The 26,462-nt window shown below is 44.7% G+C and overlaps 2 protein-coding genes across 5 annotated transcripts in view; one reads left to right on the top strand and one right to left on the bottom strand.

Moving 5' to 3' along the window:
- Positions 1–409: 409 nt before the first annotated feature.
- On the top strand, positions 410–15,182 carry ERFL (ETS repressor factor like; the record flags this gene model as incomplete). Its single annotated transcript, XM_081334714.1, has 5 exons — positions 410–473; positions 8,189–8,423; positions 12,408–12,597; positions 13,264–13,387; positions 14,158–15,182. The coding sequence occupies 5 exons, from the start codon at positions 410–412 to the stop codon at positions 14,778–14,780; spliced, it is 1,236 nt and encodes a 411-aa protein (XP_081190840.1). The 3' UTR covers positions 14,781–15,182.
- Positions 15,183–18,185: 3,003 nt separating this feature from the next.
- The window catches only part of ARHGEF1 (Rho guanine nucleotide exchange factor 1), a 57,443-nt gene continuing 49,166 nt past the window's right edge, over positions 18,186–26,462 (bottom strand). For all 4 annotated transcript variants that reach the window (XM_081334706.1, XM_081334709.1, XM_081334707.1 and 1 more), the window contains 6 exons: positions 26,389–26,456; positions 25,664–25,831; positions 25,411–25,572; positions 24,349–24,500; positions 23,397–23,490; positions 18,186–22,682 (listed from right to left, as the gene is read on the bottom strand). In XM_081334706.1, coding sequence (XP_081190832.1) covers positions 23,413–23,490; positions 24,349–24,500; positions 25,411–25,572; positions 25,664–25,831; positions 26,389–26,456 — 628 coding nt within the window. In that variant the 3' untranslated portion in view covers positions 18,186–22,682; positions 23,397–23,412. The remainder of the gene's footprint in view (positions 22,683–23,396; positions 23,491–24,348; positions 24,501–25,410; positions 25,573–25,663; positions 25,832–26,388; positions 26,457–26,462) is intronic.

Genomic DNA, 26,462 nt, shown 5'->3' with positions numbered 1-26,462 from the left:
GGCAGGACCTTTTGCGTGGAAGCCTCGGGTCCAACTCCTCCGGGCCAGGACTGAAGCTCCAGTTGGGGGCCTCCCTCCCTCCCACTCCCCCCACCCACCCACCCCCGCCAACTCAGCCATCTCTCCCAGACTCTCTTCCCCGCCACTGGGGAAGAAACACAGGAAAAAAAACCCACCCACCCACCCCCCATCCCGCGAAATCCGCAGCGCCTTCTCTTCCGCGCCCATCCCAAGCAGGTCGGGGGGGGGGGCGCATTCACACCGCTTTTTCCTTTCCTTTTTTTCTTCTTGTGTGTAATATCTCGCCGCAGGAGACCCTTCCTCAATGCGCTTTCTCTCTTTCTTTCTCTCTCTCTCCTGCGCCCCCCCCCCCGCCCTCCCCTTCCTGCAGATAGAAGCCTTCCTCGCTATGGACTGTAATTGCGTCTCCGATCTGCTCCTCACCTCTCCTGTGCCGGCTCTGTGGACACCAGGTAATCCTAATCTGGACCCTGGGGAGATATGACCGAAGCCCCCCCCCTCTCCCGTCCCCGACCCTGCACGACTGTGGGTTAATCCGTGAGCCAAGGACGCCGCCATGGTGGGTAGTGGACGTGGGTAGTGGACGCTTGTGCCAGGCATCACCTGGGTGTTCAAGCCGCTTGGCCTCTGCCTAGCTGCGCCTGGCCTGGCGTACTGGCGGGTTAGTAAACTGCCCTTCCAACACAGCCTGGCTGTCTTCACACAGCAGCTTGACCTGTTTACTGAATTAACTCCAAATCTGGGCCTGCGCAAGACTTTCAGCCAGGAACCAAAAGGCTTGGGTTCACAAACTGCTAAGCCGTGGCCCTTAAAAGCTAACCTGGTTCAAAGTGACCACGGTTAGAACGGCCCAGCGAGGGCAACTCCATTTGGTTAAGATGCAGCCAGAACCCATGTGAGACTGTCAGGGGTAGGCAACCTTGGCTCTTTTTATGACTCGTGGACTTCAACTCCCAGAATTCCCGTGCCAGCCATGCAGAGGTGAAAGGGAGAGGTTTCCAAGCTGAGCCATGCTGGCTCAGGAATTCTGGGAGTTGAAGTCCACGAGTCATAAAAGAGCCGAGGTTGCCTACCCCTGATTATTCTAGACACAAGGAGTCCCCAACTGACAACAGTTCGTTTACTGTTTGAGAAAAAAGACTTATGACCGTTTTTTCACAGTTGTGACCTTTGCAGCTTTCCCCAGGATCATGTGATCAAAATTCGGATGCTTGACGACGGGTTCATATTTACGACCGTCGCTGTGTCCCAAAGTCACGGGACCCCCTTTTGCAAGCTTCTCACAAGCAAAGACCATGGGGAAGCCAGATTCACACAACAACTGTGTTGCTAACTTAATAAGTGCAGTGATTCACTTAACCGCCGTGGCAAGGAAGGTCGTAAAAGGGAGCTAAACTCACTTAACAAACATCTCACTTAGCGACAGAAATTTTCAGCTCAGTTGTCGTAACTCGAGGACTACCTGTACTGGGTTAAAAACTACTGGTAGTGGGGCTTGTTTGGCCAGGATTGGCCCCATCCTATTCTCACCTGCAATGATTCATGCCATTAAGTGTCGGCTTGCTTGGCTATGAAATTTGGCTTGGCTTGGTTTTCCTCCTATGCTACACCATAAGCCATAAGTTGCAAGCTGCAATTTATGCTTTTTGTGTGTGACGCATGTGAAAACCTAGAGTAGATAAGCAGAGCTTTCACCTGGTTTTAGTCATTTTACATGTCAGGCTTTCAGTCCTGAAAAGATAAACTTGCAAGCATTCCTTAGCAAGGGAGAACATCTCCCAGGCAGAAAATTGAGGGTTTTTCCTGATCTGGACATCTTAAGACTTCTCTCTTTCTCCCTGGGTTCACTCAGTTAACCCATGGTTGATTTAATCGTGGTTTACAATACTCAATTAACCCTCTTTTTCTGAGTTTGCATGGCATTGCACACTGGCTGATTCGGACAACACGTTCAATGAGCAACAGGAGTTTTAACTGATCTGGTTATACGTGTTGCCTGAATCTCCCACAGGCACAGAAAACTTACCAGATCTGGTGCTTTGATGCACTTGTCTATCTAGTGCAGTGTTAAACTGGTTGAAATATATTGTTATTATGAATAATAATACAACTGAAAGATACACTCGGATATTTTTGAATTGTCATCCTGAAATTGAGAATGCAAAATTGCGTTTTGAGATTTCAGGTTTGAATATTGAAAAGAACTATTATCTGAATATAAAATCTATTTTATTACTATATATTCCTACAGGCAAACACACACACTTCTGAACACTTGGCATATCTTAATATTTTTAGGGATGAAATATGAAACCAAGCCAGCTATCAATTTTGTCCGAAACACCCAAAGCTGTTATGCCATCCCAGGCCAACTCTTCAAATGCCACTCTTTTTGAACATCAGTATTTGAAAACAGCAAATACAAAATAGATGCATAAAGTCCTGTTGTTTTCAAGGATCAGCTTGTATAACTAAATGCATAACTAAACCTAAATCCCATCCCGCACTTTTTATTCAATAATTTAGTGATTTAAAAGACAGGCCTCACTTTTCTTCACCAAAATTAAAGCCTTTCCAGGAAAAGGTGGCACTTAAACCAATATAATTAATAAGAAAAAGTCAGCAGACACACTTAGAAAAATATTACTTCTTTTTCTAATGCAGCAAAATAAAGCCATCTCTTTCCCCAAATTATCTAAAACATTATGATTTTAGTAAGCATAGGGGAAAAAATAAGTTTTCAAGGGGAAAACCTGGTATCGTATCGGGAGCATAATCTCTCCCACATTGGAGGAAACCCAGCCATGGTGACATTTTAAAAATTGGATTGGAGTGAAGGAGAAGAGAAAAAAAAATTACAAATTTGGCACCCAGATGGCTGTTGAATGGATGCCGGCTGCTAAGAGTTATTTCTTTAAAATATTTCTCTGCCACATTTTGCTTCTCAGGCTTGATGTCAAAGGCACGCATCAAATATCTACTGGCTCTTTAGCATCAAAAAATATTTCAACCGCCTGGGAACATTTAGCAAATGGAAAACTGTGCGGAAGATTCCAGAGCCCTTGCCTATCAATAAATACATAAATAAAATCGGCAAGTCTATCCTGGTGCTGATAAGAGAAGAGACGGCTGCAGAGATCGCAACTGGAGTGACTTGCTAGCAAGTGCCAGGCTGCTCTAGCCGATTGTGCGGTTTGCCTTCTGCCAGTTAGCAATAGACAAACATTTCCCACCCCCTCGTTCCAAACAGCGATTAATTGCACCCTTTCCCTCCAAGCGGTGGCTCCCCTAGGAACCCAGAGAGCTGTGAAGTTGATAGCTCCCAGCTGAAGGCTGGGGGCAATTGCGACAATCAAAGGGAACTGTTTTTAACCTCCGGGCTGCCTTTCCCTCACTTGGCCTCTGAGGAGCAAATCCTGTATGTTTCATTAGCCAGCTGCTTCAATCTTTCTTTTTTCTTTTTTCTCCCCCCCCCCCCGCCACCCTCGCAAAGACTGGAATAATAGCAGGGTAGTCAAAAGAAGACTCTTTGCAGTCTGGGTTGAAATAGGAAGGGAGACAAGGCTTCATTTGGTTGCCTTGGGCTGAGGATGTCTGCTAAAAGGGGGGGGGTCGAGAGAATCAAAATGGCAGCCACGGAAGCCCTGCCTGTCAGGATCAGGACCACGTGTTAAGTGGCAGTTCAGAAGATTTATTGCTCTAGCCTTTATACAAGAATCTAGTCGACTAAGGTTCAATACTAAACTGGCGCCAGATAAGGGGCTGCAGAATTCAGGAGAGGTTGGAGTTGTTTGTGGCAACATAAGGACTCTAGGCTCATGACTTACTTAACTCCATCACCAGTTCTATCTGCTCTTCTCCTACACTGTCCCCCACGTAAAAAGCTTTGATCACATAATTTTCACCGCCATCTTTTAAAAAAAAACCCTGACACTCCTTAGCACGGTATTTAACATTCTAGAATTGGAAGTAAAGAACATCTTTCTCTTGTTTATGCATTTCTGGGTTGTTCACGCACCTCCTAGTAATTCTGGGTTGTTTATCATACTATTGTAATAGTTACAACAACCCTGAAGAAATGACTTACAACCAATCCTTGCACTTACAGCTGTCACATGTCACGTGATTAAAATTTGGGCACCTGACAACCAGAAAAATAGAATAGAATAGAATAGAATAGAATGGAATGGAATGGAATGGAATGGAATGGAATGGAATAGAATAGAATAGAATAGAATAGAATAGAATAGAATAGAATAGAATAGAATAGAATAGAATAGAATAGAATAGAATAGAGAATGGGAATGGGAATAGAATAAAATGGAATGGAATGGAATGGAATGGAATGGAATGGAATGGAATAGAATAGAATAGAATAGAATAGAATAAACTTTATTGTCACTTTTAAATGTACACTAATCAGCATAATGTAGATTAAAATGAAACTTCGCTGCATTCAGCTCTCAAAGGGTCACCATCATACATTTACGATGTTGCAGCATGCCACAGTTTTATGATCGCCATTTGTGACAATCCCAGCTGGCTTACAACAAGCAAAGTCAGTTGGGGGGGTGTGGGTGGTTAAAGCTGGAGTCACCTAATGACAGCATGATCCACTTAACAACTGTAGTGCTATACTTAAGAACTGTGACAAAAAGGAATTTTAAAATCAGTCACTTAATAACCACCTTGCTTAGCGACAGAAATTCTGGTCCCACTTGTCACAAGTTGAAGACTCTCTGCATATTACTGGCTCCCCTTTGCAAATTGTAAGTCTAGACGCATAAGTGCTTGCACCTACATGCTATGTTTCCTTGCAGCATCTGCTCTGCTGTTCCATGGGGCATGCAGGTAGCCCTCAACTTACAGCGGTTCCTTTAGTGATCATTTGAAGATGCAATGGCACTTGAAAAAAGCGAATTATGACCGGTTTTCACACTTATGACCATTGCAGCATTTCCCCCTGGTCACATGATCAAAGGTGACTCATATTTATGACGGTTGCAGTGTCCTGGGGTCACGCGATCCCTTTTTGTGACTTTATGACAAGCAGAATCAATGGGGAAACCCGATTCATTTAACGACGGTGTTACTACACAACTGCAGTGATTCACTTGAAGAGACAGGTCATAAAAGGGGGCAAAACTCACTTAAGAACAAAGACATTTGGGCCTCTATTGTGGTGGTAAGGTGAGGACTAGCCGTATTGGTTCTGCTTGCTGCTTGAGTTGCAAAAGTGGATTACTTGACATCAAATTTAAATCAAGGCGGCTTTGGGTTTAACAGACCCAAACAGTTGGTGTGCAAATTAGTTCTTGTTAAAGCCAACGGATCTAGATAGTTAGGGTTAATTAAGACAAAACCTAAATGAAATCAAGAGTGATTAACAGGGGAAAGCAGGGTTTCTCAGCCTTAGCAACTTTTAAGATGGGTGAACGTCAATTCCCAGAATTCCCATTCAGACGTTTACAAAGAACGCCCTGCCTGTTGGAGTTAGCCCTTGAATTTTGATCATGCGACCACGGAATAGTTGTTCAGTGCACTTGCCAAGAAAACTAAGGGACCTATTGATAAAGATTCCAGTGTTGGGCTATACTAGAGTAGACGTGATTTGTGTGGAGGCAAAAATCCAAATTTTTGCGGCGTGTTGATGGGAAATGGAAGAAAGAGTATCTCAGAGCTTAATTAAAACCATTTACACATCATACAGCAGCTGTAGAAAAAGTGGATTTCCCCCCTCAGGCATCATTTGGAAAGAAGCCCCAAATAAAACAGCTGATATCATCAAGTTTTTAATGCAAGACTAGAGCTAGAATTGGAGCATTGCTACAGATCTGCTCAAGTAGGTTGGCTTAGGGCAGGGGTAGGCAACCTCGGCTCTTTTATGACTCATGGACTTCAACTCCCAGAATTCCTGAGCCAGCATGGCTCAGCATGGAAACCTCTCCCTTTCCCCTCAGCATGGCTGGCTCAGGAATTCTGGGAGCTGAAGTCCACCAGTCATAAAGCGGCCTAGGCCTAGGTCAGGGGTAGACAACCTTGGCCCTTTTATGACTGGTGGACTTCAACTCCCAGAATTCCTGAGCCAGCATGGCTCAGCTTGGAAACCTCTCCCTTTCCCCTCAGCATGGCTGGCTCAGGAATTCTGGGAGTTGAAGTCCATGAGTCATAAAAGAGCCGAGGTTGCCTACCCCTGGCTTAGGGTTAGAAAAAGTGTTCAAGGCAATGAAAATGTGTGGGATCTTAGGTCAGCGGCCCAAGGAAAAGTTACGATATTTGGTGTGGTAGTTAATGGCGCCATGGCTCAGCGGTTAAAGATGCTGAGCTTGTCAGCTGGAGAGCTGACAGCCCGGGTTCGAGATCCGAGCGCCACGTGACAGGCTGAGCTCCTGTTATTCGCTCAGCACCTATCCACCTAGCAGTTTGAAAGCATGCAACCGCAAGTAGATAAATAGGTACCATTTGGGTGGGAAGGTAACAGCAGTCCCTGCACCTCAGTGTATACAGGTAGTCCTCGGCTTACAACAGTTTATTTACTGACCAGTGAAAGTTACAACGGCACTGAAGAAAGTGACTTATGACCACAAAGAAGATGGGGTCAAGCTATTCTCCAAAGCGCCTGAAGGCAGGACAAGAAGCAACGGATGGAAACTAATCAAGGAGAGAAGCAACCTGGAACTAAGGAGAAATTTCCTGACAGTTAGAACAATTAACCCGTGGAACAGCCTGCCTACAGAAGCGGTGAATGCTCCAACACCGGAAGTATTTAAGAAGAGACTGGACAGCCATTTGCCTGAAATGGTATAGGGTTTCCTGCCTGAGCAGGGGGTTGGACTAGATGACCTCCAAGGTCCCTTCCAACTTTATTATTATTAGTATTATTGAAACTCACTGAACAAAGGTCTCACTTAACCACAGAAACCTTTGGGCTCCATTGCGTCGCACGTCGAGCACTGTGTATTGCTGTTCTACCCGCAGAGCCTCTGATGCCTGAGCTAGGCATAAAAGCCCGAACAAGGGAGGGATTGGGATTTTCCAAATAGCAAGATACCTCTCTGGAGAAAGACTCATCTGACACTTGGCGAGCCATGGCATTTGCGTGATGTATAGGGAGGCCTTGGGGAAGGTGAATGTAATTTACTGCAGGGGTGCCAAAGGTGCAGTGTGTAACTGAAAAATCAAGGCATCGATCAGCAGTTCATTAGGCCTGCTAATGACAGATTCCTAGATAGAGGCACAGATCGGAGGAGGCTGGCTTGACCTAGCCCTAGAGAGAGATGGGGCACCTTCTGCCTTGAAAGTCCGTCCTCTCTTCTGAGCTGGAGCCGTGATTAATTGGGATGGAGGGTGGAAGTGGAGGTGGCTGAATTGGACAGCCCAAGACTGGGTCGGTCGGTTTATTAAAGCCCAGGGCAGAATTAAGATCTGAATGTGGAAATAACCGCAAGGAGGAGAACATCTCAACTTCTGGGGAATGTCTCCAAGGATTTGGGGGGGGGGCATTTTCAAAGCACATGGAGAAGAGGTCTTTGAACGATGTCTGCCACTGGTCACGCGCGATGCCGAGCAATGCAGGAAGTCCTCGACTTACAATCGCAATTGAGCCTAACATTTCTTTGGTTGAGTTGAGTATGGCTTCATTTTCTTGCCACACTTGTCAGGTGAATCATCACCATTGTTAGGTGAATCGTCACCTCCTCCTTGTTCCTCACTCCGCAAACCCCACTCCCTTCTAGCACTGATGATGTTACCTAGCTGGGTAATGAAATGTCTATAAGACAACAACCAAGCTCAGAGAGCTCCAAGGACTTCATAGTCCTCCTCCTCCTCCTCCTCCTCCACTCCACTAACCCCACTCCCTCCTAGCACTGATGATGTTCCCTAGTTGGGTCATGAAACGCCTGCAAGAGAACAACCAAACTCAGAGAGCACCAAGGACCCCACAGTTCAACCTGAGCTACAAATATTCTCCCCTACTGAAACTTACACTCTATAAGAGCATCGTGCAGGTTAAAGCAAGCAGGAGAACCTAAAAATGATTTTTTAAAGTCTTTCTATATGGAATAATAGGATTTATTAAAGATAAATGGAGGATAACTAGCTAGTTAGAACTTGTGACCTGCAATCAGCTAATTCTTTTTCTTTCTTTCTTTTTTTTCACTGACAGGTTTTGCTTTCCCAGACTGGGCCTATAAACCCGAGTCGAGTCCCGGTTCCCGTCAGATCCAGCTCTGGCACTTTATCCTGGAACTGCTGCAGAAGGAAGAGTACCAGAATGTCATCGCCTGGCAAGGAGATTATGGTGAATTTGTCATCAAGGACCCCGACGAAGTGGCCCGCCTCTGGGGTATTCGTAAATGCAAGCCCCATATGAACTACGACAAGTTGAGCCGGGCTTTAAGGTGAGAGACGGGGAAGGCAGAGATTTTGGCTCATTTTAGCATCTGGGGATGAGGGGAAGTGGGTCGAATGTTTCTCAGCCTCGGCAACTTTAAGAGCTGCGGACTTCAATTCCCAGAATTCCCCAGGCAGCGTAGAATCCTGGGAGTCGGTCCACAGATCTTAAAGCTGCTACAGTTGGGGAACACCGTTCTTATGTAAGGAAGGATGCTAAAGCTTGAGGTCAGGTCTTCAGAGTTCCCATCTAGACTGCATTACAAATTTGCACCCAATTCTCATTAACAGTGGGAATCAGGATTGTCCAAGGCTTGAAGTGCACCTATTTGGGTTTCGGGTTTTTTTTGGAAAAACTCATGTGTTGATTAGATTTCCGTGGATGTACGTGATGTAACACTCGAAGATCCAGGTTAGGGATTGTTCATTATGGATAAAAATCTGTCTGTGTGGTGGCTGGAAATTGACACTAACTTTATAACACATCATCACTCTCGTGGGATAAATCTAGTTGTAATCTAGCAGTTTTGAAAAACCTGAAAGTGAGTTTTAGTCAAGTGCAAGATCGCGCGTAAACGGTTAGGTGTATTTCTTACACTCAATTGCTTCCGGGATTATACAGGTCGTCCTCGACTTACAAGAGTTCATATAGTGACCGTTCAAAGTTACAATGGCACTGAAAAAAGTTTTTTCACACTGACAACCGTTGCAGCATCCCCATGGTCATGTGACCAAAATTCAGACTCTTTGACAATTGACTCATATTTATGACGGTTGCAGTATCCCGGGATCGTGTGATCCCCTTTTATGGCCTTTTGACAGTCAGATTCACTTAACTTAACAACTGTGTTACTAACTTAACAACTGCAGTAATTCACTTTAACAACTGTGACAAGAATTGGGACAAAACTCACTTAACAACTATCTCGCTTAGCAACAAAAATCTGGCACTCGATTGTGGTCGTAAGTCAAGGACTACCTGTAATGGGGTTAAGATCTTGTTTGGAGATCAAAATTTTCAATCATACAGAGCTGCTATTCACACAGTATATATTAAGTGTATGACCAGGGAAAGAATAACAGAATGATTTAATTTATCCCAAACTGCACATCATTCCTGAAGAAACCACTTGTTGAGAATGTCCTGTGTTTCAAGATTTGTCTGAGCAAACTCGAAACTATTTAAACTGCATTCCACATTTTAATGCAGCATGAAAAATATAATTATTACATGGTTTGAGGCTCTCTTTTTTGAGATAAAATACAGCTAAGAAGAGCAATTGGAAAGTAATATGATTTAAGTTTCCCTTGCCTTAAATTTGCTTCTATAAAAAACAAAGTGAGTAAGAAAGGTTGGGATAATACTAATTTATTAACTTGTATGCCGCATCTCAACTATTCTGTGCAGCTTACAATAATCACAGAAAGAAATTAGAAGAATGCAGCTACATTGCTTTGAGCACCCAAAAATGTACTATATTAATGCCAACTTCCAGTGCTTGAATGTTTAACCAATTATTTTTTTAAAAAAAAGTCTTTGAAAAGTGTTTTAACGAATGGACAGTAATTCATTTTCCAGCATAAGGACTCAAAAAAAGTTTAGACAGTGACTGCCATCTTCAAAAGAGGAATTTTCTCTGTATGAAGGATGATCGGTTGCATTTTAAAGGGGTTTGCATAAGGCTCGTTCATCATCTAACTCCAAAGAAGCCCTAGAATTATTATTTTTTGCTTCGGAGAACGGTTGGCGTATTTATAAGCACTTTTGATTAATTAAGTGGCCTACCAAAACTCTTATGATTAATTAGTAAAACTTCCGTGATGTAGCAGTAACCCTATTAAATATTACTGTTACCTGTAATATAAGTTTATCATCCTGTCATGTCATGAACAGTACATTCCTTTTCAGGTTTCGGGAAAAAAAAACCTCGACTTTCTTCCACCTCTTCAAAGTGCATGATAAAACCCACAAGTGCTCCACGGTTACCTTCTCCGTAATTGATCGACAGCAATATTTGTTATCGCCTATTAATTAACTGCATCTCTCCGGCCACTCGAGATTCCTCTTTCCTAATTAATATTTATGAGGAGCTAAACGCTATTGACACTTCCTATTAACTCAGCCTGGGAATTCAGCATGGCTTTGCCCAGTAAATAAATTCTGAAGACGCCCTGGTAACCCCACAGGAGAAAGAGATGTATTGCTGGCACAGACTAAACTAAAGGGAACTTGGAGGCAATACACGTGATGGCTTGCTAGGGGGCGCTTTATTTGAAACTGTGTTGATTTCTCCAACTACACCATTAGGGGGCACTGCACTGCAAGAAAGAAAGAAAGGGTGATTTAATCTCCTTTCCAAAAAATGCGAAATAGTTCTATTTAGTTGGTATTTTCCCCCATGGGGCTAAATCATTGCTGAAAGGAAAAAAAGGATCTAAGGTTCTATGGTTGATTTAGCTATAATCTCTATAGAATTTAAATAGAACATTCTATGGGAGTTTTTTTTTTTTTGGAAAAGCAGCTGTTATACCGTTGTTATATATGTGCAAATAAGGATCGAATCATTTTAAGTCAATGCAGTGCTTTGGTGATTGATATTAGAAAAAAGTTTCTATCTTTTGGATTTTGCCTTTCTTCTGCCCCAAACTCTCAGCCTGAGTCAGGTTTCAATGATTTTTTTTTTGAGGATGAGGGAGAGGGAAGTGAATATGAGTCTCCCATCGCTCCACAAGGTGGAATACTTTGAACCAGCTTTAGAAGTGATTGTCAAGACTTCAGATCAATTGCCTAACATATTTTGAAATCTGCTGTTGGACAACGCAGAATTAAGTTCTTCTTCTTCTTCTTCTTCTTCTTCTTCTTCTTCTTCTTCTTCTTCTTCTTCTTCCTCCACCTCCTCATCTCTTCTTCTTCTCCTCCTTCTTCATCTCTTCTTCTTCTTCCTCCACCTCCTCATCTCTTCTTCTTCTCCTCCTTCTTCATCTCTTCTTCTTCTTCTTCTTCCTCCACCTCATCTCTTCTTCTTCTCCTCCTTCTTCATCTCTTCTTCTTCTTCTTCTTCCTCCACCTCATCTCTTCTTCTTCTCCTCCTTCTTCATCTCTTCTTCTTCTTCTTCTTCTTCTTCTTCCTCCACCTCCTCATCTCTTCTTCTTCTCCTCCTTCTTCATCTCTTCTTCTTCTTCCTCCACCTCCTCATCTCTTCTTCTCCTCCTTCTTCATCTCTTCTTCTTCTTCTTCTTCCTCCACCTCATCTCTTCTTCTTCTCCTCCTTCTTCATCTCTTCTTCTTCTTCTTCTTCTTCCTCTTCTTCTTCTTCTTCTTCTTCTTCTTCCTCCACCTCCTCATCTCTTCTTCTTCTCCTCCTTCTTCATCTCTTCTTCTTCCTTCTTCTTCTTCTTCTTCTTCTTCTTCTTCTTCTTCTTCTTCTTCTTCTTCTTCTTCTTCTTCTTCTTCTTCTTCTTCTTCTTCTTCTTCTTCCTCCACCTCATCTCTTCTTCTTCTCCTTCTTCATCTCTTCTTCTTCTTCTTCTTCTTCTTCTTCTTCTTCTTCTTCTTCCTCCACCTCCTCATCTCTTCTTCTTCTCCTCCTTCTTCATCTCTTCTTGTTGTTGTTCCTCCTCCTCCTTCTCTTCTTCTTCTTCCTTCTCCTCCTCCTCCTTCTTCCTCCTCCTCCTCCCTTCCCCCTTCTTTCTTCTTTTCTTTCCTGACAGTGGCTAAGAAAAAGGTTAAACGTGGGGTGTGATTGTGATTTGAGAACTTCTGCCTTCCTTTTGCACTCCTGATTAAATGCAGGATGGACGATGCAAAATAAATGTAAGCCCACTGACTTTTTCTGGCGTGTTGTTTTAACCACAGAACTGACCTGTTCTGAAGAAGCAGTTCCCATCTGGTGCCTCCTTGATGCATAGCATACTCTGCTATTATTTTTGGAATGAGGAATTTATATCTGTCCGCCGACGGATAGCTCAGCTTGTCCACTCTTTCCTGCAGATATTACTACAACAAGCGGATCCTCCATAAGACCAAGGGGAAACGCTTCACCTACAAGTTTAACTTCAGCAAAGTGGTCTTGGTCAATTACCCTCTCCTGGACATGGCTGCCAACTCCCCGTTTCTTCTCACTCAGAATCCTTTCAACGGGAGCAACCATGGAGCTGACTGCACCCCACTGACCACCGAGGTATGACAAGCCAGGGAGGGAACAGAGCTAGAATGTAACGGTATGTGCAAAAGACCTTGGGAGGTGGGGAGAGAAGTGGCCTAGGGCAGGGCTCTCCAATCTTGGCAACCTTAAGACTTGTGGACTTCAACTCCCAGAATTCCTCTTCCATGGCTGGCTGAGGAATTCTGGGAGTTGAAGTCCACAAATCTCAAAGTTGCCAAGGTTGAAGATCCTGGCCTAGGGAATGGTCAGAGAAGGCACAGCCTGTGGCTGCGTAATGACACAGAAAGGACCCCGCCTAACTTCTCAGCTTATAAAAGAGACCAGACAGATTTGTCCTATCAGACGTACACAACCAGATTTGCTCATTCTACTTTATTGTTAAGATTATCTTAACTGAATCTAATGACCATGGAATTCACTTAGCAGCTGCAGCGGTCAGTTTAACAACCCTGGCGGAAAAGCCTTGTCAAATCAGGCACGCCTCCTTTAACAAGCACTCTGCTCAGCAAGGGAAATTCCCGCCCCAGTTGTGATCCTAACTCAAGGATTACCAGTACTAATTTTCAAGTGAAGCACCAGCTTGGTGTTGACCAAGGCGACCGGCAAGCTTCTCTGGCTGTTGCCACTCCTTCCCTCTCCACTTTGCTGAGATCTCTCACCTGTTGGATTTGCTCTCTGCAGGCCTTGCAAAGTCTCTTCTCAAGCCCTCGCTTGGGGGATGCCTCCAGCCGCACCCCACTCTTTGAACGTCAGCCAGAGCCAGAGAAGCTGAGGCTGGATGCAGCCTTCCCATTCTTGGGATCAGGTGAGTGTGTCTGGGTGAGTGTAGGCTGGAGAGCAAAAGGGCTAAAGGCATAATAAAAGGCATCTTCCTTCCTTCCTTCCTTCCTTCCTTCCTTCCTTCCTTCCTTCCTTCCTTCCTTTTATATCCTGCCTGTCTTTATTATTTTTACAAATAACTCAAGGTGGCAAACTTATCCAACGCAACGTCCACCTCCAATTTTCCCCACAACAACCCTCCGAGGTGGGTTGGGTTCAGAGAGAGGGACTGGCCCAAATTCACCTAGCTGGCGTTCATGCCTAAGGTGGGACTAGAACTCCCAGATTCCTGTTCATTGGCCCAAAGTCACCTAACTGGCTTTCATGCCTAAGACAGGCTAGAACTCCCGGTCTCCTGCCGATTGGTCCAAAGTCACCCAACTAACTTTCATGGCTAAGGCGGGAGTAGAACTCAGGGCCTCTGGTTTTCTAGTCTAGAGCCTTGACCAGGGGTAGGCAACCTTGGCTCTTTTATGACTTGTGGACTTCAACTCCCAGGATTCCTGAGCCAGCATGGCTCAGCATGGAAACCTCTCCCTTTCCCCTCAACATGGCTGGCTCAGGAATTGTGGGAGTTGAAGTCCACGAGTCATAAAAGAGCCAAGGTTGCCTACCCCTGGCCTTGACCATGAGGCCAAACTGGCTTTCAAAAGATAATGATATTGTATTGGAAATTATGCTATCTCAAACACGTTTATCCAATTCTTGGTCTCAGCATGGAGTGTCTGCTCACCTCTCTTTCCTTCTCCCCAACAGGTATGGCTGGGTACACCAAGCCCCCCAGTTTGCTGACTCCATATGGCCGGAATACCTCCTTTCCCGAATATCCTTGGAGTTTTAACCCTTACCTGTCCAGCACTTTCCCTCTGAACAGCTCCAAGCTACCCACCTCTCTGTATTCCCCTCACTTCTACCCCAACCCTTTGTCTGGCTCCCTGGCCCAGCTTCCCACGCCCATCTCCCTCCTGCCCAACGAAAACCCCGAGAGAACTACAGCCCTGGGGGGTAGCTCTGTGCCCCGACTCTGCCTCCCGCCCCATAGCACAACTCTGCCCCTCCGCGGGGATGTCCACGGACCGAGCACTCGCAATAAGGAACTGCTGGGCACCAGGCCGCCCAGTCCTTCCGGGGGTCGAGGGGCTAAAGAGGACCCGGCCTCCGATTTTGAGTTGGAAATCACAGATTTGAGTGAATGCAGTTCGGAAAACGAAGGTGGTGACTTCAGCCCCGACAGCCTGGAGGCGTTAGAGAGCCAGGTGCCAAATTACAAACGGCCGGAGGGCGAGCGGACGGCCAGAGCGAGGCCTGGTCAGCTAGATGGGGAGGTGGGAGTGGGTCTGGCCCTTATCAAGCAGCGGAAGCCTCTCGCAAGCAGTTGAAACCGAGCCCCAAGGAGCTTGATAAGATGGTGCTTCTCTCTGGTCCCGATTCGAAATCAAGGTTAAAAGAAAGAAACGAAAAAAAAGGAAAAAAAAACCCACCCCTCTCTGTTTATTTGATGTCTATTTTTATAGGAAAGTTCTATTCAAGAAATATACTGAGTCTAATCCCCGTCCTGACCCCAAATCCCCCTACAATCACCCCTTCTCTCAGTCCTTCAGAGAAGGCTGGGATTCTCTCCTCACAAAACGATCAATGATGCCAGGACATAAAAAGGACCCTCTCTTGGAGATGGGGCTGGTTGATGGTCGTGGTGGTTGAAGAGAGAGAGCCAGATGCCACCCGCCTGGCTGACCGATCTGGGTTTCCTGGTCACACCTTTCCCTCCACCACCCCCTCCGTCTCCAATTTATTTCCCCCGAGAGGCTGATAATCTGTTCAAAGGCCTGTTGCCACCACCGTCCGCCCCAAGTCTTCTGCACAATCGACCTCCATGCTAAAAACGTTTCGAGGAAATCCCTATCCTAAGGGTGAAATGTGCAATAGCTTTTTTTTTTAAAGACCTGTAGAGAGAACCAGTTTACTTGCTTCTGGGGGCCGAGGGAGAACCCCCCCCCACGTTTCTCTGCCTTCACCCCCAAAGTAGTTTCAACCAGCTCGGTCCACCGGCTCCAAATCAGGCATTTACCAGAGTTGAATAGAGATCAACATCTATCCAAGGTCCTATCAGGACCTTTTCCCGACTAACCACGTTTATTTAAAAGGCTATGCCTTTTTGTTGCCCCCATAGATGTAACACGGCTCTCCTCCTATTGAATTCATCAAAATCTCTCCCAGGCAACTTTGTTGGACGTGCAGGAGAATTCGCTTAACTCCGTTTTCCTCCTTTGCAGGTGTCCTTACAGAAATTTAAGAAAGGTAGCAGTTCCCTTGGTCCCAGCAGAGGCTTCAAGGCTGCCCTCTTTTGAAAATGTGTTACCTCCTGTCCTTCAAAGGATCAGTTGCTAGAACACATATTGAGGTTTATAAATCAGGATTCAAATACAGGAAACCCTCAACTTTTTTACGATCACAATTGGGATTTTCTGATGCTAAGCAAAGCAGTTAAGTCAGCCACACCCAATTTTACCTCTCTCTCTCTCTCTCCCCCCCCCAAGGTTGTTAAGTGAATCCTTGTGCTTAAGTGACTCATGCAGTCATTAAATGAATCTAGCTTCCTCCAGCTGGAAAGGTTGCAAATGGCCATCGCACGATCCCTCATGAATACATTGTCGGTTGCCCACTGTCTCAATTTTGATCATGTGATCGTGGAGATGCTGCGATGGCCCTGTGTGCGAGGACCAATAATCATTAAGTCAATTTTTCCAGTGCCATTGCAACTTTCAACAGCCACTAAAGGAATGGGTGTGTAAGTCGGGGGGGGGGGGTTATCTCTACGGGCCCCCAAATGCCAACTGTTGCTGGGAGTAAGTGTTCTTTACATTTTGCATTTTTTCAGAGCGCAACTGAGTTGTTGCATGGCAAGTGTGGCCTCTTTAGGAAATGTACCTCTTCAGGCAACATCTGCAGATGGTGCCGGACGGCCCTAATGAAGCTATGAGCTTGGTTAATGGCTAGAAAGAGCTGGCACTTCAGAATTAGGACGCTGGAATTAGGGGAAGAAGAGGGCCAAGTTGATTGCTTCATTCCATATCCCCATCCTGAGCTTTTTGAAGTGCAATATCGTCTCGTCTGGTGTGACCTTTCTGTAAACATGCTCACCCCACCCCAACCCCACTTCTCCAAAGCGAGCAAACACACGTTTCACCCCATCGCTGTGCTTGTGACTCCGTGTTTTAAACAAGAGAAAAGAAACTGTACTTGTGTGGTGGATATGAAGAAGTTGTTATAAGTCCCGTTCCTTTTCCACCTTTGTTTTTGTTTGTTTGTTTGTAAATATTGCATTAATTTATGGAGTGTAAAAAAAAAAAGAGATGGAAGATTTTACACCAGCTGCTCCCGCTGGCCTCAAAAGCAATAAAATATCTATTCGCTGCATCATCTCTACTCACAGGTGAAAGGCAGAAAAGGCAGGACAGGGGTGTGTGTGTGTGTGTGTGTGTGTGAGAGAGAGAGAGAGAGAGAGAGAGAATGAGAATGTCTCAAAGGATTTATATTTCTTTCTCTAAAGAGCAAATAAATTGACAACATTGAGCATCAGGAGGTCCCATTCAGTTCAATGGCACCTATTTTCCCACAGGTACAGGCCAGCAAGACTATTTGAAAGACACACACACACACACACACACACACACACACATACAAACAGTTCCAGAATTTCAGCATTGCAATCGTCCTCAGGTTGAACTAATTAGCAGAATAATCGCTGAAAATCTAGCATTATGAGGGTAGCGGGAGGAATCTTAATCTCACCGAACGGTGGAGTGATTCTAGCTACATCTTGTTCTTCTGGAATAGAACCCCAAGCTGCTTGAATAGTTTTATTTCATTTTGCCCAAAGAATCCTGGGAAATGTAGTTACAGGAGTTACTGAAAAGTCTATTAAGGACCAGAAGCGGAGACTACTTTTTCCCCCTCCTCCTCCTTCTCCTGCTTTTCTCCTTTCTCCTTTTTCTGCTTCCTCCTCCTCCTCCTCTTCTCCTCCCCTTCTCCATTTCCTCCTCCACTACACTACCAGACATTCACTTCCCAGAAGGATTAAAGGTAAAGCTAAAGGTTCCCCTGCACATGCGTTTCCAACTCTAGGGGCCGGTGCTCATCTCCGTTTCAAAGCCGAAGAGCCAGCACTTGTCTGAGGACGTCTCCATGGTCATGTGGCCGGCATGACTAGACGCCAAAGGCGCACGGAACGCTGTTACCTTCCCACCGTAGCGGTCCCTATTTTTCTACTTGCATTTTTACGTGCTTTCGAACTGCTAGGTTGGCAGAAGCTGGGACGAGTAACAGGCGCTCACTCTGTTACGCGGCACTCAGGATTCGACCCACCAAACTGCTGACCTTCTGATCGACAAGCTCAGCGTCCTAACCCACTGAGCCACCGCGTCCCTCCAGAAGGATTAGACTTGGTTTAAATACTCAGAAAGGGCCCTCTTCCTTTCCCCTCATCTCCCTTGCCTCCCTTAGGGCAAGGCAAGGTATTGGTTTAAAATCCATATATTAACGGAGACCCCCTGTCCGTGGACTTTCCCGCTCAACCTATTAAGAGGCAGAACAGCTTACAAGGACAACTGTGCTGTTTAGCTTTTCAACATGAATGCCTTTTCAGGCTGCAGAGCACAAGAGGTGAAGACTCGTGGCAATCCTACTATCACAGCACCAAAGAGGTACCAAACATAAAGAAATAAATAACCAAATACATGAGAAGGACAAAGGAAATGGAAAGATAAGGTTTATTTTTTTTTATCATTCATATATATATATATATATATATATATATATATATATATATATATATATATATATATATATATATATATATATATATATATATATATATATATATATAGACACACATGAATATTATTCATATATATATCTTTTTACACGATTGTCTTTGGTTTACTCTCTGCTCACTTTCATGTCTTTACCCCTTTTGCAACGTATGTTAAGACTTTCAAATCTTTTCTACCTTAGATAGTGGAGTATCTAGCATTTTGCTAGATGGAATTCTGGATGTTGTAGGTCCAGCAGATCTAGCAAGGCTGAGACCAAGGATGGGATGCAAGCAAACAGGAGTCTCAACCCCTATGCTCCTAAGGAAGAACAGGAAATGTTGCAATATCCCGTAATACCTACCCTTCTTTTTCACCCCATCATTAAACAGATGACAAAATTATTGGACTTCACTCTTAAGAGGACCCCTCCCCCCCCTTTCTACCACTCCCATGATGCTTACAATCAAAAATTGCCAACCTATTTTCTGCCTTATGTGTGAACTGAAATCCAAAACTAAACATTCAACTGAGCATAACCTACCATGGTGCCATTATGAAAGCATTCTCAAGACCATTTACCATAAAACTCCAAAAAAGTAGGAATAGGTGAACTTTGTGGCACTTGTCCAGAATGGGGTTTAAAGAACAAAAATTGCACACCCGTTTTAGAGATACATTTCCCAGGTCAGAACATCTCAAACTCAAATATAAAAAGAGATTGGTATAGAATTGAGAGAATGGGTACAAATAAATATTTAAGAATCTTTAAGCTGCCTGGCTCAGCTTGGAAAAAAGAGTAGTTGTCTAAATATTTTGGTCCCAAATGGTATTTACAATTTTAAAATTCCTGTTATTTTCGGGTGGACGTGTGATAAGAGCAAAATAAAACCATGGCAAATTATTCAAGCAGGTTAAAATATCCCAGCATCAAGGTTCTCAGGAAGTTACGAGCTAATGCATGGTGTAGCAAGTAAAATATAGCTAAAACAGCCCATCCCTATAAGGATCTTCATTAATATAATGTATATTTATCACCAAACCACTGGATTATGCACTTCGGTTAAGAATATTGAATTTGGCAAATGGATGATTTCAAATCACTGGTTAGGCTTCGAAATTCCCAAGAATTTGGAACTGGAGACTGTGATCCAGCCACCAAGTGAGCAGATTAAAAAATAAAGTTATGTGCCCAAAGTGCCCTGCCAGGAATCCTGAATGTGTGCTAACACCAACATTTTTCTCCACTTTGATCAAACCTGGGAAACGGCTTTTTGTGTCTATTTTGAGGCTTAAAATATAAAGTGATGTTCTGATCACATCATGTTTTCTTCTATGATGCATAGAAACACAGGGCAGGCTACAGCCCGTTTACAGAAATGGAAAAGAAAAAAACGTATTCTCCTTTAATTTCTGCCTGGGGGGAAAAAAGTGGGGGGGGGGAGACCAGAAACATAGTTGTCTGTAGGAAAAAGAGAGTTCTAGGGACGATCTTGAGAATATTTTTTAACACTGCAAAAGGCATCAGCCATGAAAACAAGTCTTTAGGACCAACATCCTCTTCTCCACCCCTTTAACATTATATACTTCATAATACTGGGAGGTTAAAGAAAAAAAAGTCTCATTGAATATATTGGTTTACACGCTTTGTACAACAATAGATTAAAAAAATAGACACAACTAAACATGATCTCACTCTACATAAAACAGCCTTGGATTCCCCATCGTTCCCTTAACATTGGGATTGGTTTCCCAGCTAATAAAAAAAAATTTCTTAAAATACTAGCACATTATCAAGACAGTATAAAGACACTTGGAAGCAATTGAATAAAGGTCTGTCTCTGAAAAAACGCTGGTGGATTGGCCCCCTCATCTCTACCCCATGCCCTATATTCCCTCTGGGGCACACCCCATCCCTTTTCTCCTTCCCACATCCAAACATTTTTTTCTCTCCTCTTGGCTGGATTCAGCTTCTTTCCCAGAAACTTCCCAGTTTTTCCCCCCAATTAACCCATCATTTTCCATTCTGTCACCAGCAAGGCTTTTTTTTCCCCCCCAAGAGAAGAAGGAAGCTTAACAACAGGCTAATCCCTCAATCCTGATTGAACTAAAGGCCCAATTAATTGGGAGGCAGAAAAAGTGAAAGGAAGGGATTGGATGCTGTGTGGATATAGCAAAGCCAAATCCTCCCTGAACTTTTAAAACTTTTCTACTTCCTGGGACCAACTGGGACCAACGACAGCTTGCAGACTTATGCAACCGCTGCAGAGGGATTCAGCAAAGAGGTTGAGAAATTCTTCCAGGATTTCAGTAACTTCTCAACTCTTTAGAAGCTCCAAGAAGTAGCACCATGTGTGTATGCGTGTGTGTGTGTGTGTGTGTGCGCGCGTGCGCAGGCATCTATACATTACACAAGCACACACGTAGCTGTGGCACCACCTGCTGAACAGAGTGCAGAACAGCAGATCATCAAAAGCAGTGAGGTATCCGTGCATTGCATTATGTGAGGGTTCAAAAGAGGCCTGTCTCTGCACCCCCAAAAATGTACTGCTTGTGTGTGGCTCGTGATCAACAACTCGTGGCACTATTGGCAGAGAAAGAAGAGCAGGACAGGATGGCCCAAGGTCGAACAGAATGAGCGCTAAGTGCAGATTTCTGCAACGGGCTCGCGGTCAGATCCGCGATTCAGAATGCACTTAGCATGCATGATATTCGGACTCCGAGAAGAGATGGGTTGCTTTTTTTCCTAGTGAAAAGATAATAGATGATTGAAGGGGGGGGGGAGGAACGTAAGGGGTATGTAAACAGGAAAGGTCTAATAGGAATGAAGCTTCAGGAATGGTTGACTTCTCAAAGGAGGAACCTTTTTCTTGCTCAGCACCCCAGAAAAAAGCTTTGAGGGGATGGGATCCCTTGCACAGAGCCAAGGACTCAAGATGACGTTGTATTCAGGGTGCAGTTATCCCCATTTGTACCCAAGGGAAGACTGGCAGCATGAAGCAAACTAGGCTTCTGGGAAGCATGTTGGTTGTTACCTTTTTCCCAGTGGGAAGTTCTCAAGACTTCTAAAGGCACTGCCTTCAATTCTAGGACCACGCCAACTTCTCACCCAACCTTAAACGTAGGACCTATTCCTCCTCGCTTGTTCTCTACTTCTCTTTGTATTTGGAATGTAAGTTCTTTAGAACTGTAGCCTAGTTGATAAAAACTGCCTTCCCTAACCTTGGAAGCCCTCAACATAAATGGAAAGGACCATTTCCTGAAGTCCCCAGCTAACATGGTTTTTGGTTGGTCATTCAGGAAAGTGTAGACCCAACATTTCTACGAAGTATGGGGACTGGGAAGTTAGCAGTTCAGGACTGCCCTCTTGAGATGTGTCACGGAGAAAGTACCAACCTAGGTTTTCAACTCCCTCATTCTGTTTTGTAAGAATTTCACGCTTCCGGTGGTGATGGGAGAGTTGGGTCTGGGTTGGCAGGCTGGAGGAAAAGCATGATGGGGCAAGGAGAATTGGGGGAAAACATGGGCCTGATTAAATGAGTTCAGAGAGTTATAAGACCAAGACTGGTAGAAAAATAGGAATGTCTGCAGGGTTCACCTATGTGTATCTATGCAAGGATAAAATATTAAACCAAGAAGATAAACAGGAAAGCTTGTAGAAGTGAGCTGGTTTCTCCTTCCTATGGAAGCTTGGCTGCAATTGCATATTTTTTTTTAAAAAACAAGAACAGTGATACGTGTCTGGAAGATAATACGTTAACGGGTGAGTTACACCCCTGGGAGCTGAGGATAAACTTTTGAGGGAAGGCACAACAGCTACTAGTTCATGTCTTAATTACACACCCTCTTTGAGGTATCTTCGGAGCCTCTTAGTAAACAGGCCATTGAATTATGGGCTCTGATCTCAGGCACCTGAGTTCTTGGTCAGCCCGCCACCTATTCTGGCCAACAGAGAAGATCATCAGATCCCAGTTTTGTAATATGTCACCCCTGAGAACCAGCACTGTAAACTATTCCCCTGGCTTACAGGTGAAGCTGACCTAAGAAAGCCTCTTTCTTTCTGACCTAATGTGAGCTTTCTTCTCCACACACCCGAAAAGTTTGCTGGACTTTTCTAAATAAGACGCTTTGACCTCTAAATCAGGGGTGTCCAACCTTGGCAACTTGAAGACGTGTGGACGTCAACTCCATGAATTTCCCAGCCTTCCCAGCATGGCTGGCTGAAGAATTCTGGGAGTTTTAAGCCCACAGGACTTCACAAGTTGTCAAAATTGGATACCCCTGCTCTAAATATTTCCCCTTATACTGTGATCTAGGCAGAAAATTCTATGTACAAAATCCACAGCATTGCTCCCTATACAAATCAAGCAGCAGCTTAAATCCCCGTGAGGTTGCCTCATGCTGGGAGAGAACCGCCTGGCAGGATAAATGCGTTTAGCCCACAGCCTCTTCCTTCGTTTTCGAACAGGCCTGGAAAAAGAAGAACCACCGAGATATGAAAGCCGTTATCGCTTAGAGCGACAAAGAGATCAATCGTTAGCACAGAAAAACAGGAAAGTGGAGGGACATTTCTAAGCAACCCTTCCTCGAAGTTATGAGCGTCACACCACCCCCGCAGTCCCTGGGGGCTTGGCAACTGACTCACATTTACGACGGCTCCTGTGCTCACGATTGCAATTTGGGACCTTCCCAGCTGGCTTCTGACCAGAAAGGTCAAGGAGGTGGGGGTGGGGGGAGCTGGATTTGCTTAACAACACCCCCCCCCACAATTCATTTAACCAGGTGCTTTGCTTAACCGCAAAAACAACCCCCTTATGGGCTGCAGTAAAAATGGTCATAAAATCAGGCCTGGTTAAGCAATGACTCGTTTAATGACCACACTGCTTAGTGACCAAAATTCTCATCTCAACTATGGTCGAGGACTCCAAAAAGCAGGGATTTCTGAGACTTTTCAACACAAGGCCCTATTTCCTCTGGACTAAAACTGGGGCCACATTTTACTTTTCCCTTGCAAAAGTGTTTGTTTCAAATGTCCAAACAAACAGACAAACATCTGCCAGTTGTGATCAATCAGCCTCATCTATCATCCTTGATAGTTGTGGGTCCATGGGATGGGAGGGAAGCGGGATCAAAGAACCAAATGGCTGGCATCTCAACCCTTGCCTGCTTTGTCCCACTGCCTACCTTGCTTGGCCAAGTCTCATGTGGAACCAGATTGCTGAGATGATGTAAACTTCCCCATCAGCTGCTGAAGCCTCCAATATTCTGTTTCTATATCCTAGTAGAACAGACAGACTGTGTCACACTAAGGAAAATTGCAAGGAATATGGCCTCTCATTTGTTAGGTGCAAAAGGATCAAAACCATGCATTGTTGCAGTTCAAAGCTTTAATGCTCAAGCCCATACTCAAGGATCTATTGAACTGAAGTTCAATATTAAATTGATAGATAGATAGATAAATTGATTGGACAGATAAGGCTCAATGGAATTTAAGAGGGGCTGGACTTGGACCATTTGTGACAAGGTAAGGATTCTAGGCTGATGACTCATTTAACTCTGTCCCCAGCTGTGCCTGCTCTTCTCCTACATTATCCATCTCAGTCTGCATGAAGTTTCAGTCTGCGGAAATATTGTCTTGCTTTTCGTTTTCATCAAAAAGCTTCAAAACTCAAAGAGAACCATGGATGAAGATTGCAAGTAGCCCTGGAGGTGCAGTAGTTGGAATGTAGTATTGCCCGCTAACTCTGCCCACAGTCTGGAGTTCAGTCCTGATGGACTCAAGGTGGACTCAGCCTTCTATCCTTCCAAGGCCAGTAAAATGAGGGCCCAGATTGTTGTGGGCGATATACTAACATTGTAAACCACTTAAGAGAGTGCTGTAAAGCACTGTGGAGTGATATATAAATCTAAGTTCTATTGTTATTACTAAGAAGAAAATCATCAATCTCTAGGCTTTTCTTAGGTCAAATTCCCACGCCTGCTTCCATCTTCTCCCGTCTCCACCAGGAACTTTCCAAATATTTTAATGTCTGGGAAAGCCAAATTCCTCAAGGGAAATGTTCCACCATCCATCTGGGCCAGGTGAGGAACTCAGGAAGAAGGATGAGATGGAACTAGAGGAAAAATCCATGCTCACCTTCAGACCCTGAATTGCATCTTCTAGAAGCCTTAAGTGATGCTTCACCCCGTCAGATTGCTGGAGGGACAGAACGATGGGGAAACGGGGACTTTCTTTATCCAGATGCTCAGAGCCCCACTCTGGATCTGGAGGGCCATTCAAAGAATTTGCTGTGGAGATAAAAAAAATTTTTACAGCGTAACGGTTGAGGTAGTCAAAATGGGCCAAGTGTCCCGATTAGGAACTGAAATTTTGGGCTTAATTTAATTTAATTTAATTTAATTTAATTTAATTTAATTTAATTTAATTTAATTTAATTTAATTATGGGACTTATATGCCGCCCTATCTCCCGAAGGACTCAGGGCGGCTAACAACAATAAAAACAATAAATACAAATATTAAAAGAATTTAAATTTTACAAAGCCCCACTAAAAACCAGTAAAAATTAAAAACATAATTAAAACCCACAACGTCAGTCCAAGTCAGCCAGTTGGAAAAGGTATGTCTTTAGGTCGCGATGAAAGGACCGGAGATCTGGGGCCATCCGAAGTTCTCGGGGGAGCTGATTCCAAAGGGCAGGCGCCCCGACAGAAAAGGCCCTCCCCCTGGGGGTCGCCAGCCGACATTGTCTGGCCGACGGCACCCTGAGGAGGCCCTCTCTGTGTGAGCGCACAGGGTGATGGGAAAATGTTCCTGGCAGCAGATGGTCCTGCAAGTAACCCGGGCCTAAGCCATGTAGGGCTTTATAAGTAAGAATCAGCACCTTGAATCTCACCCGGAGGGCAACCGGCAACCAATGCAGCTCACGCAGGAGGGGTGTAATATGGGAGTATCGGGATGCTCCCATCACAACCCGTGCGGCCGCATTCTGCACCAGCTGAAGCCTCTGGGTGGCCTTCCAAGGGCAGCCCCATGTAGAGAGCATTGCAGTAATCTACACGGGAGGTAACGAGTGCATGAGTGACCGTACGTAAGGCATCACGGTCCAGATAGGGGCGCAACTGGCGCACCAGGCGAACCTGGGCAAATGCTTAATTGTGGTCTTAAGTCAAGGAAAACCTGTATGCCATGATACTCACCTGGAAGCCTCCTGCTATTGTCTCCTTCAATCCTGAAACTCCCGTCCCATTCCTCTTCTCCCTCCCGTGGGTCTCCATTCTCGGGAGAAAGATCTGTAGGTTCTGCGGGAAAGAGGGCCTCTCCTTCGTCTGGTATCTGAAGTAGCCTCTTCAGGGCCAAAACTGGAAGGAGACAAGATTGTCCCCTTACATCCTCTGTGGGCAACAGAGACTTGATCAACAGAGAAGAAGGAAAAAGGTGTTTATTAAGTACCTCGGTCCTGGGCAGCAGAAGCTAGATAGACCTGGCTAGGAGGTTCAGATCTGCAGAAAGTCTGTAGGTCAGCCATGAAGGCCTCCACCGCCTTGTCCACCTTTGCTCCACCAGCAGGATTCCGTTCCTCAAACTCTGCGCCTTCCAGCATTCCATCTTTTTCTTGTTCTGAGTTGGGATAGCAAAAGCAAAAAACAATCAGATCCCCGCTGTTGTCCCTCAAACTCAAGAGGGCAGTAAAAGCCGCGCAAACATTTTTTCAGTCTGTCTCTAAAATATTTAGAGATTTGGTTCGAAGATGATATTGCAGAACCTCCAGATCAAACTGAAAACTCGATTTATTAAACCCGGATGTTTATAAATCAGATGCTCCTGGGCCTCCCCAAAAATACCTTTTCTGGAATCGATTCAGAAATCTAGCTCAGGTCTACCTGTTCTGAATTTAAACCTGAAAGTGTAAATCAGAAGTGTCCAATCTTGGCTACTTTTAAACTTGTGGACCAGCTCCCAGAATTCCTTAGCCAGCTTGGCTGGCTGAGGAATTCTGGGAGTTGAAGTCCACCAAGTCTTAAAAGTGGCCAAGGTTGGTCACCCCTGGTGTAAATCATACCACACTGATTTTTCTCAAAGGACAATCCCAAGAGAGTGATTTTCATGGGCGAGGTAAGAATGCAGGTTATCTGCCCCACCTTTTCCTTTTTCCCTCCTCCAAACTTCCTCCTTACCCTCTGACTGGAGTGCCTCCTTAAGGGGGTTGCCATTTTCTGCTCCACCCGAAAGGGTCTCTGAGTAGCTGCCA

The sequence above is a fragment of the Vipera berus genome, assembly GCF_964194415.1.
Source record: "Vipera berus genome assembly, chromosome: 9".
Taxonomy (NCBI): domain Eukaryota; kingdom Metazoa; phylum Chordata; class Lepidosauria; order Squamata; family Viperidae; genus Vipera; species Vipera berus.
The sequence above is the reverse complement of the archived record's forward strand: the minus strand, read 5'-3'. Positions and strand labels throughout refer to the sequence as shown.